This window comes from Saccostrea cucullata, unplaced genomic scaffold (assembly GCF_032062105.1).
Source record: "Saccostrea cucullata isolate Sc308-1 unplaced genomic scaffold, CSIRO_AGI_Scuc_v1 ctg9723, whole genome shotgun sequence".
NCBI lineage: Eukaryota > Metazoa > Mollusca > Bivalvia > Ostreida > Ostreidae > Saccostrea > Saccostrea cuccullata.
In genome coordinates this window covers 35,554-47,935 of record NW_026931437.1, presented here as the reverse complement: position 1 = coordinate 47,935, position 12,382 = coordinate 35,554, and the positions used below count along the sequence as shown (strand labels likewise).

Genomic DNA, 12,382 nt, shown 5'->3' with positions numbered 1-12,382 from the left:
AAATACATTTAGAAGAAACAAGAGGACCACAGGGACAGATCACCTAAATGAGCATTGTGTCTAGGAGAAACATACAGAGATAACGAACAGTTTCCAAGATCAAAAGTCCATAAAACAATACAAAACAGGAGCAGACACAGACCTCCAAAATATCAGAGGTGGGAACAGGTGCCATGGAAAAGTGAGGATCCCCTACCAACCTGTCACACACAACGTGTGCTACTTGTCACGATCGGGGAATAACGGTGAAATCCTTCGTCAATTCATTGCATAATGCTAATTCAGTTATTGGCTAACAATTAGTATGGAAAACGTCAGACAGAATTAGTCTCAGTGATAAACTGTATTTGCTGACAAGGATAGTATCAACCATAGTACTTACGGAATGATGACTTTGAACGAGACTGCAGATTTCTTGTTTCATCTTTTTTTTGTAATTAATTCAACTCGTTTTAGAAATTGTTCATACGCAGAGCTTATTTTTGCGTATCAAATCAACTGAGATATATAAGCTCCATATGAAGGCGACAAAGGTATATAGCTGGGTAAGTAATGGAAAATGACAATAGAAAATTTAAAGTCATCACGTTGTCATAGAGTATGGCTGTTAAATTTCATAAACAACTTTTTTATGGTAAAATATTGCAATATGAAAGAGATGTGTCAGACTCTATGATATCTTTTATTTCATTATTATTGACTAGATGCTCACTCACTCCTCCATGAAACCTGATTCCACCTCTGATGTTTTGAATGTGCGTGTTATCTTCATATGTTTCCCTCTTTTATTTTGGGAAGATAGAATGCTCAGGTAAATTAAAATTATTGTTTAAAGTTTGCTTACCTCCATTTTTTATTTAATATTCCTGTCTGATATTGGTTACTAAGTACCTCTTGATTTCAGCAAAATAAATCAAGAAAGACTACATTTTATTCCATAAACAATATTAGAAGATTTGCAGTTCAGATTAAAGCCATCAAACATAGTATTACTGAGATTAAGATCTTTAAAAGATATTTTCTATATAATCCTATAAAATATCTTATTATCCTGTTAAATCTTTTAAAATTACAATACATGTATTTAGCTTTGACCATTCGTTGAAAAACAACCACACCATTGGGGGGTCATCATTTGAAGAAATTAAATTTTTGCCATCTACATATTCTGTCACATTAAAATAACCATCGTTGTTTCACTGTTCTTAAGAAGATTTTTGAAAGATGTCTCTTTTATACATTTCAAAGTATTTTGATTGTCCAATGTGGTTCCATCATACTCCATGGGTCATGATTTGAACAAACTTGAATTTACATTACCTGAGGATGCTTACACATAACTTTGACGGATTACTCCTTTGCTGTTCTTGAACATTTTTATAGATTTCTTATATATAATCCTATTTAAAACCTTGGCTGTCCATTGTGACCTACAACTAACGTAATGATTCCAACAAACCTGAATCTCCACTACCTGATTCCACACGATGTTCCTCTTTCCATGCACAGGGAGTCTTGGGAAATTTTAATGATGCCATGTTTTTGCTTTCTTAATCGTCTCTCCATTTTAGGAGGACGTTGCCTTTCATTTGAAAAACGTTGAGTTCCGTCCACACAAGGATACTCTTGATTGGTTGATAATTCCTAACAAAAAATACTATAGTTCACTATAGTTTACTATAGTTATCTATAGTAAATCAAAGTGTCAAAGTTTTCGCCAAAGTTTTTTAAAGTATCAAAGTTTTCGATAAAGTTTTTCAAAGTGTCAAAATTTTAGATGAAGTTTTTAAAGTATCCAGGTTTTCAATAAAGATTTTCAAAGTGTCAAAGTTTTTGCCAAAGCTTTTCAAAGTGTCAAAGTTTTCGCCAAAGTTTTTCAAAGTATCAAAGTTTTCGCCAAAGTTTTTTTAAGTATCAAAGTTTTCGCTAAAGTTTTTTTTAAAGTGTCAAAGTTTTCGCCAAAGTTTTCTAAAGTGTCAAAGTTCTCGCCAAAGTTTTTCAAAGTGTCAAAGTTTTCGATAAAGTTTTTCAAAGTGTCAAAATTTTAGATGAAGTTTTTAAAGTATCCAGGATTTCAATAAAGATTTTCCAAGTTGCAAATTTTTTGCCAAAGCTTTTCGAAGTGTCAAAGTTTTCGCCAAAGATTTTCAAAGTGTCAAAGTTTTCGATAAAGTTTTTCAAAGTGTCAAAATTTTAGATGAAGTTTTTAAAGTATCCAGGTTTTCAATAAAGATTTTCAAAGTGTCAAAGTTTTCGCCAAAGTTTTTCAAAGTGTCAAAGTTATCGCCAAAGTTTTTCAAAGTATCAAAGTTTTCGCTAAAGTTCTTTTTAAAGTATCAAAGTTTTCGCCAAAGTTTTTCAAAGTGTCAAAGTTTTCGCCAAAGATTTTTAAAGTGTCAAAGTTACTACTATAGTTAACTATAGTAATCTATAGTTAACTATAGTATTTTTGTTAGGGATGGCCCAGGAGTTTTGGAGAAGAAGATATTGTTGACAATGACGGCGAAAACAAGGGACAAAAAACTCACAGACAGACAGAAAGCTACACAGTTAGACAGACATCTACACAGACAGAAACAGAAAGACAGACAGACAGACAGATATCTAGAGAGAGAGAGAGAGAGAGAGAGAGAGAGAGAGAGAGAGAGAGAGAGAGAGAGAGAGAGAGAGAGAGAGAGAGAGAGAGAGAGAGTGGCAGAGAGAGATACAACAAGTCTAACCAAGTAACCTTGACACTTGTGTTTTTAAAGAAGATAATAACAAGATTTTTTCCCTTTTTTATTGACTTGAAAATCCTTTAAATCCATATCAGTGAATCATCCGACGACTGGACCAGATGCACTTCTGAAATCAAAAAATAACAGCTGTGTATTTTAGAAATCATCTCAACGTGAATTATTTATACAGTATATACGTATATGTAAAACAAATATAGTGTTTATGATTCAATAGTATTTGTGAACGTTTTTGTAAAATTGCAGTGTTAATTATAATGCATGGATACTCACTCTTCCATAGCACTTGATCCCAGCTCTGGGTTTTGAAAGGTCCTTGTTAGTTCTGCTTTTTGTATTGTTTTATGAACTTTTGAGCTTGATATTTATTCGTTATCTCTATATATTTTATGCATTTTTATAAAGTTCATATAAAGAAACAGAATTGCTGTAATAATTCATTAAATTACATTGTATTTCATACAGGGAGTATATTAAACAGCAGTCTTTTAATAATTCAAGAAATGCGTGAATTTGTTAAAATTGTGAAAATCAATTCTTCTAACGAATATTTTGCTTAGCGTCAGAACTGGTTCAATTTTATCGTCAAAAACATTTTTAAAAGGATGCCTTTTCTACATTTCTGTTCACAGTTGATGGCTTTTACATGTAACTGAGACCCAGTATCCCATTACTTTGTGGACATATTGCACCAATGTAGCTAATGATTAGGGTACACGGTGTTTCACATTCGATCTCTACTCTGTCCCTTTTAATGACATTTGGAAACTTCAGAATTGAATGCTAATTGATATTTGGGTATGTTTCAATGGATTTCAATTAACTTTACTTCACCTTCAATAATGTATTGTCTTGATTTAGACCCAGAATAGAAAGAACTTTCAATCTCAAATAAATTGAAGTACATGTACTCAATGAATTTAAAGCCCATACATGCTGTTAATGTTTTTTTGTGAGATTGGCAATACTGGTATATTAAAAGTGTCTATATGTTCTGCTTACGTTTAATAGATATGAAATTTCGTTTCTTCGGTTTTCTTAATATACAAATACTTACGGTTGCTCACAAATGAAATATTGTCTAAGAGAACATGCTGCATCGTTCCATAGATAATGAATAACCGCAGACATTTCCATGCAGTTTTGGGCAGAATGATGGTCATTTGGCTGTCCCTGGCCCCAATGTGTGTAATGAATTACTGGAGTCTGCGATAAAGCCCATATCCAGTCTCCTTCTATTATGACGTCAGTTCCGCCCACCCAGAAGTTAGCTGTTCACAGATAATTAATACATAAGATAACCGATAAACTTTCAAAATCATTTGTTAGTTGCACAACATGGTGGTATTTTAAATATTTCTTCTTTTGATTATGGATTCTATAGGGTTCCTCGTGTATCTTTTAAAGTATACATTGTAAGTGAGATATCTGAATACAAAGTCAACCATTCTAAGCAATTGTTTAATCATCAGTAATTTATAATTTAAGATTAAAAGTAAATTTGCAAAGATTGAATGACAGAATAGATGGAAGCCTAGGGATACACGAGACTATCTTAAACTATCTTTGTTCGGAGCATTGTTTGGGAAAAAAGATAATTGATCCACTTAATTACACATAAGTTGCGTTACTAACGGGAAGGTGAAGAGAAAAAAACAATCATAACTTTTTTTATTTGACTAAGGATTTTAGATACTAAGAAAAAGAGAATGTTAAGGTATAACTTTACTCAGATGACTAAAACTTCCACTGATAAGAACGAAAAACCACCTATTGCTCATTGTACACCTATGATTTTTTTGTTAAATTTCAATTTCAAATAACTAGGTCAATGACCTCATTTTAATGCTAGTGGACCCTGAGTATTTCTCTGGAAATACTGCAATTTTTCACACTATGACCATTTTTTTTCTTCACTCACAAAATATCACTAGCAAGAAAACTCTAATAATGAAATATTATAGCAATGGAACAGAGTTGCTTCATATAAGAAATAATTTTGAGCATAAACGGGATAATTATTACAGTCTGAATTTCCTCTGTCATTTTTATATTCTTTCCCTATTTTTAATCACATATTACAAAAATCTGAATGATAAGAACTCTAACTTATTAACTCATGGTATTAATATTATATGGGGTCAATGATCAAATTATAGAGAAATGTTGTCTGGAGTGGTTTTTGTACATATTTTAAATTTTCTTTATTTCAATGCATTCGTTTATTTGAAATAATTTATGAGCTTAAACACATATAATATTTGCAAAATGATGTCTTCAAATACATGTAACCATTACTTTGTGATTAATATTGCAAGAAATAAAAATTTTGACAAAAATGAAAAAATTAAAAAATTTAGTTCGAATTTCCTCTGAATAGCCATACACTGAGTTTTGTTGCTGTATATTTTCTCCATGTACTAACATATTAAATTTTAATTGATATTCAGATAAAACTTAGTTATCTTATCCATTTAGAACAAATTTTTATTAATTTTAACATATTATACATTATAAAATTTCCTTTCTGATTCTGAAACCTGAGTAAACGTCATCCTTAAGGAAAATTATACGGACAGTTTAGTAAGAGATGTCAAAATCAATCTTATTCTATCATAAAGGAATATTTCTCTATTATAGCTTTGTTAATTAATATTAACATTTGTTACCATGCCGTCCATAGTCTCTGAGATGCTGGATCAGGAAGTTATCTTCTCTTGAGTTGTCGATTTCCGCCAGTCTGGAGTTTTGTGTGTGACAAAATTGCTCGAAGAATAAAGTGAAAAAAAGTCTAATAAATATGAATGCATTGAATTTCATATGCATTGAAATTAAATTCTTTTTAAATGAACTAGAACAATTTCTATTCAGAAAATAGTTTATCAAATAAATAGTATTTTATACAATAAAGCTCTATGCGAAAAAGGAAATAGAATGTGACGTTATGAAATTTGTGAACAGTTTTTAGTGATTTGTGAACAGTTTTTAGTGATACGTGAACAGTTTCTAGTGATTTGTGAACCGATTGTAGTGATTTGTGAACCATTTTTAGTGATTTGTGAACCATTTTTAGTTAATCTAAACGCCGAGCAGAGTAATTCTCTCTCATCAAAAATGCATACTGTCTTTAGTATGCTGTTATTTGTTGTGATATACTTAAAAATCGTCAGATAACTCTTCTTTATTCAAGATTTTTTAAACGAAGTTTGAAAAGGTTTTGTCAAAATCTGAAGGTCCATTGTACATGTTTTAAAAAGTTCTGATAATAAATAAGAAAAAAAATTCAAAGCAAAATAGCGAAAACATCCCTTATTTCTGTATCAAACATTGTGATGAACAAACTTCAACATAAAATAAAGCACCACTATCTGAAGAATATCGTGGTTATATCTTTTCTAATGGATTTTAGATAGCATAATTAGAAAACTTTGTCAAAGTAAAGGAAGAATTGAATTTAGTTTTCTTCAAAGGGTTTCGAAAAAAATGAAGAAAACAAAATCCGGTATAATTTGCTAATCTAAATATGTTTTGTTCTCATTGATCAGAATTTCAAAGAAGCCGGTGGAAAACGTTTTCAATACTTCTTAGCCTATATCTCCTGCATACGCATTGATTAATTAATTGATGAACAAAACTTTTGTCCTCCAAAAATGTGCTTACCGATGCTTCGTTCCAGTCCGCAGACATATGCATGACAAACAGGTAACACCTTGAGTTGTATCCCGTCCACCCATTCTGACACGTGGTACCACTACTGACACCTATAATCACATAATTAGATCTTTGTAAGGGCCTAGTAACGTGAGGGAAAATGATCATGATACATCGCTATATTTTATTCAATATCTATCGTATTGTATCATGTTATATGAAGGTTTTAATTTTACAGGTTCCCTCATAATTATTTTCAGATTCTAAGAAAGGAAACTGTAGTTCTCAGCATTCCTGATTCAATCAAATTTTATTCGAAGTCTTTATTACTTACTAAAACAAACTTTGTTTTATCATTTTCATTGCTTAAATACTATTATTTTGATACCAAAGGCATGCACATTTTATTTATATACATATACTTCCTGAAAGTATATCAAAATGATTCTTCATTTCCCGTATGAATGCATATGAAATAAACTCCCTCGATGTATCAATCTTTTGTGACACCGTGACATGATGATCATGATGATGGGGAACAAAAATTTGTACACACAATATCTCGCTTACAAAAAAAAAACAAAACAATCAAAATTCCAAAAATCAGGCAGACCAACTAGATATCACACTGGGGTCAAAACACCTAGAATCAAAATGAGGTCATAGTAGAACTCAAAATCATATTGAAGTTACCAAATAGCAAAGTTTGGTCTAATATTTAAATTAGGGGATACAATTCATCCCGATTTTTAGCCGGGCTTATTGCTCAAAGAGCAATTGCCGGCTTATGTGATCCTGTTCAAGGCAGGATGTTGACCCCATAGTCGCCATTTTAAAGTAACGTGCAAAAGTATAGTTCTTACTCTCAACCGCTTTTGAGGTAATACAAACGCTAAATAAAGCAACAGAAATAAAACGAAGTTTTATCTATATAACATAAATATTAGTAGTAATGACTTTGAAAACTTCATAAGTCAAAGAACATAGTTCATTAGCGTAAGGATTTTTGATAATCAGTGTTACCGTAGTTCTCTACACATACGAGGTAAAGCAGGAGAGGGAACCAGACTGGCCTGTTTGTTTACATTCAGCTGCATGCGGTACCAGATTAATTCTGATTCTGACAAAATCGGACCGTGGTATTAGGATTGAAAAACTCACTCGCAGTGTCTTATCATTTATATTGATAGTTTTAAAATATTTTTTTCATAAGAATATAAACGTGATTCATGTAAGAAATCCATTCTACTCGATCTGTAAATGAGCCCGGCTCTCTGTACTTATGAGTACTTTGATTTAAATTAGGGGACACAATTCATCCCGATTCTATCAATCAATATGTTTTTTTGACATTTTTATATTTAACAATAATTTCTTTCAAATTTTGACTAATATTGAATATTAAATAATTATTTACATACAATTATAAATATTTTTTTACCCTTTCCTATTGGAAAACTGTCATAACTATAGAAATTCGATTTTTGCAAATCAATGTTTTTTTTAAACAGAAAACCCATTTCTGAGATATAATTCTTCTGAATATTGTTAAAAGGAGTGACAATCAAGGTATTATTTTCCTTTTGAGATTTTACACCTTATCATGAGACCAGATAATGAAAAATTGTACACACAATACCTCGTTTACAAAAAACAAAACAATCAAAATTCCAAAAATCAGGCAGATAAAATCATAAGGTCGCAGGCCAACTAGATATCAGATTGGGGTCAAACGACTAGAATCAAAATGAGGTCATAGCAGAACTCAAAATCATATTGAAGTTACAGGAATCTAAACAGCAAAGTTTGGTCTAATATTTAAATTAGGGAATACATTGTACAATTTATCCCGATTCTATAAATCAATATGTTTTTTTTTTTGCTGACATTTTTATATTTAACAATAATTTCATTCACATTTTGCCCAATATTGAATATTAAATAATTATTTACATACAATTATATATATATTTTCTTTTTTTAACCCTTTCCTATTGGAAATCTGTCATATATGTAACTATAGAAATTCGATTTTTGGAAACGATTTTTTTTAACAAAAGACCCATTTCTGAGATATTATTCTACTGAATATTGTTCAAAGGAGTGACAATCAAAGTGTTATATTCCTTTTGGATTTAAGACCTTATCATGAGACCAGATAGTGAAAATACTACATGTAACTATTTATTCTGTCTTGATAGACATTTCTGTAAAGAAATAGCACATTTTAAATAATTTAAACCATTTTTTTTAAGAATCAATTTAGAAAAGATCTTAAGTAAGAACAAAAATGAAATGTTGATTATAACGGTTCTCATAAATAAAAATATATTTACAAAAGCTTCTTTCATTTCAAAACACCCGCTTTCTTGTTTCTTTTGTTTCTTTTGTCTGTCTGTCTGTTTGTTTGTTGTTATTTTTTTTAATTGTTTTGAGTTACTATTAAAAAATAAAAACCAACTTACAAATAAATTGGACATATTTAATACAATTATGTTTTTACCTACCGTGTAATCCGATGACAAAAAGTACAATCGTAAGAAAAACCCTCATAGTGAATATCAAGGATAACACAGAATTTCTTTGTCTGTCTGGATTAAATAGAGCACATTATCTATATTTTCGGTTTATAAATATGCATTCTACATTTCCATCGATACAATATTTCCTTATCCTTAAAGCAACAGGCACTATCTAATAGAAAGTTATAGAAGACGCGCAAATTTTTGTAATGAAGAAAAAAAGCCTTCTAGAGATTAAAGAAATTTTCAGCTTCATCTGAATTGAAGAGGGAAAAAAATTACGTAATAGATAGTCTGTAGATATATGTTTTTCACTCTTAAGTATGTCACCTCTACAAACACGATTTGAACCTTTTAATTTAGGGTGTTCAGCAAATTATAATACCCGATGCTATCACAGTAGCCCTGGCCATATTCTGTGGGACTTCAGCGAGAATGATAAGAATTTTATATATGTTTATACAATTGACAGTTTTCATTTGTTTCTTATACTGTAAACGTATTACATTCGCAGCGTATTCTATTTAGCGATTTTGGAGGAAAGCAGAGACCACTAATTCAAGTACATCGCTAAATGTCTTGTATATTAACATTTGTTACCAGCAAATTCAGACAGCGCTAAATCAAATCTACGCTAACTTGCTGAAAATTGAATTTCCGCCAAATATCGTACACGCCAAATGTAATACATTTACAGTATATAATTTATCTCACATTCAATTCCGACATGTCAAACGTACAAGGTGTCTTTATGTCCTTCAAAAGAAAAGAGATGTGTAAATAAACTATAAGATAAAACTTGCTTTAAATATCTTACATATCGTCTGCTGTGTCAAACAGAAAATGGCGACTATCCGCCATCCCAATTAATAACAGAAGTGGTAAGAAGATCAACATTTCCAAATGAAACAAACTCTGTTTTGTTACCATTTTCTTTGAAAGAGAAATGATACTTCAAAAGTAATAATAAATTCCCCTTCCTTAACTATTGTAATCTACTATTATGTAATATATAACATTGCATTTCGTACATAAATGGGAGGAAAGGCATAAATTCCGTGTATTGTTTTACCTTCAGGGAATATATAATTCCTTAGACCCTACTGAAGACATGTGAAGGGTTTTTAATTTTAATTTGAGATTGGACTCGATATTATTTATTGTTCTAATGGTTGCAAGGACAGAGACCTCGGCTTTTGGTCTTGACAAAGCCAGGAATTTTGTCTTTCTATGTGACAAGTGATCAACGAAGCAACAGTTGTTAACAACTACGTGTATTTTTGACTTTGGCTATGAAGACCGTCAATCATTAACAAACTTATCCTCAGAAGTTTAAAAATTCCATCTTCGACTTCTGTGCACTTACAGTGTATGCACTAAGAAAGACTTACAAATATTTCATACACGGTATCAAGTAAAATATGATTATAAATAATTCAATGAATTAGTTTTGATAATTTCAAGATGAATACAAAAAATAATCAAAATCAATAAAATACAATTAAATCCTATATTGTCTTTTTTTAATTCCATTTCCTATAATACAAGTCGACTGTGTCAATTCTATTTTTTTTAAATGTATTTCAAACATTAAAATGCATGTCTTTTTTAAAAGAGGACAGATATGCATATGATACTGCGTTTTCTTTTTTTAAGATACAGCTGTATACTGGATATGGGTATGTTGATTTCATTTTTTTAAAATTAAAACCTCTATGACATTTATAACATTATAATTAAAAAGCATGCATATAAACTTAAAAACGCGCAATTATACATAATAAAGGATATTGCAGACTGTAAGTTTCTTTGATGTGATTCTTTAATTTGAACTGGTGGCGAATATAAACATTTTGACGTTCACTGACATTCGTTGTAATTTTTTTCCCTTCGCCTATCTTGTTAGTTGATTAATTATTATTAAGGCATCTGACATCAGCGATTTTATTTTTGAGTCAGGAAAACCATGGACTCACGTAAGGTTACATAATATTTACGAAAAAAAAGTATTATTTAATATATGAAAAATAGTAAAAACATGAAATAAATTCTAACAATACATGAGTAAAATTTGGCATCATTCTAAACAATTAAGAATTAAGTGCAGGAAATTTTACAATCGCTATATTAACTTTTTTTATTTTGAAAATAATGATAATATATTATAGGCAGAAAATATATTTTTCAGCTGACACTTATCACTCATTTAGAACACAAATTTGTTATATCGAGGGTTTTCATTGTTAAATTTAGTGTAAGGAATTCATGAACAAATAAAAGACAGTACAATATGTTTCTCGTGAATTCGCTTTTTAAATGTCTTAGGGATTAAACGACTAACGTTGGTAACGAGATAATTTCACATGTGCTTCAATTTACAGTTTATCATTGAGTCAAATGCCGACTGACGTTTTTCATACCAATTGTTAGTTCATTATTTATACACTGAATTAACGACGGATTTTTCCGTTATTTCCTGATCATGACAAGGAGCACATGGCGGGTGTGACCGGTGAGCAGGGAATGCTTACTCCTTCATGGTACCTGATCCCACCTCGTAATGTTTTAGAGGTCCGTGTTTGCTCTGCTCCTATTTTGTATTGTTTTATGGACTTTGATATCTTCTGTAATATAATAAGTTTTATGATCTACTTTCTTTAAGACAGATTTTCTTCAGTATCTGTTATGGAACTTGTTCTGAAATCTTTTTGTCAGCAATAGATCTCTCTGAGTTATTTTGAACTTCAGCAATCTCTGACCAATGGTGTTTTTTTTTTTTTTTTTTAATGTTGCTGTGTTTTTATAATAACAGAGTAAGCAACCATATTTTCGTCTTTATTTGTTTAAAACATTATAATACTCGTTTTTTTTTTACTGCAAGTTAAGAATATACGTGATAAAAATACATGATAAATACGTTGAGGAAACTTAAACGTACTCAGCACTGGATGCTCATACCATAGGAAACATAACAGAGCTTTATGTTTATTTTTTGTAGGCAGTTCCATGCCCAGCTATCCAGCACTGGATGCACATACCATAGGAAACATAACTGAGCTTTATGTAGGTATGATGACAACTGTTAGGATAACCCTGACATTACCGCCCGGGTATTATGAAGTCGTGAGCATGTTCATGAATGACTCTGAAAACCATCAAGACTACGAGAACTTCGACATACATGAAGAGTACTGCAGTGTTGAAGAGACCATCTTTTATCGGAAAAAAGGAACAGCCAAAAAGGTTCCTCGTAGAAATGTAAGTAAATCTTTATGTTGCAGTTTGGAAAATTATATTTTAAACTAATTTCTTATTAAAGGGAATTTTCTCATATATGAAATATTAAGATAACGTAAAGTTATAACGATCAAACTTTTATTTAAAAGATACAAATCAGGAACGTATGAGAGAGAGAGAGAAAGAATGAGAGAGAGAATGGGAGGAATCACGTACATCAAAATCAATGAAAGCTGA

The 12,382-nt window shown here is 30.9% G+C and overlaps 1 protein-coding gene across 1 annotated transcript; it reads right to left on the bottom strand.

The window, feature by feature from the left end:
* Window positions 1–2,790: 2,790 nt before the first annotated feature.
* LOC134232618 (galactose-specific lectin nattectin-like) lies at window positions 2,791–8,962 on the bottom strand. Its single transcript, XM_062714616.1, has 5 exons — window positions 8,894–8,962; window positions 6,396–6,496; window positions 5,405–5,501; window positions 3,793–4,006; window positions 2,791–2,844 (listed from the first exon to the last, which is right to left on the bottom strand). The coding sequence occupies exons 1-5, from the start codon at window positions 8,937–8,939 to the stop codon at window positions 2,817–2,819; spliced, it is 486 nt and encodes a 161-aa protein (XP_062570600.1). The 5' UTR covers window positions 8,940–8,962; the 3' UTR covers window positions 2,791–2,816.
* Window positions 8,963–12,382: the final 3,420 nt, after the last annotated feature.

What these genes read in the sequence shown, in the direction of transcription:
- LOC134232618 (XM_062714616.1), bottom strand. Translation starts at nt 8,939, where the DNA reads ATGAGGGTTTTTCTTACGATTGTACTTTTTGTCATCGGATTACACG. An exon ending in TTTTGTCATCGGATTACACG is followed by an intron (nt 6,497 to 8,893) that starts GTAGGTAAAAAC and finishes ATGTGATTATAG; the next exon opens with GTGTCAGTAGTGGTACCACG. An exon ending in TATTTCATTTGTGAGCAACC is followed by an intron (nt 2,845 to 3,792) that starts GTAAGTATTTGT and finishes TTTTGATTTCAG; the next exon opens with AAGTGCATCTGGTCCAGTCG.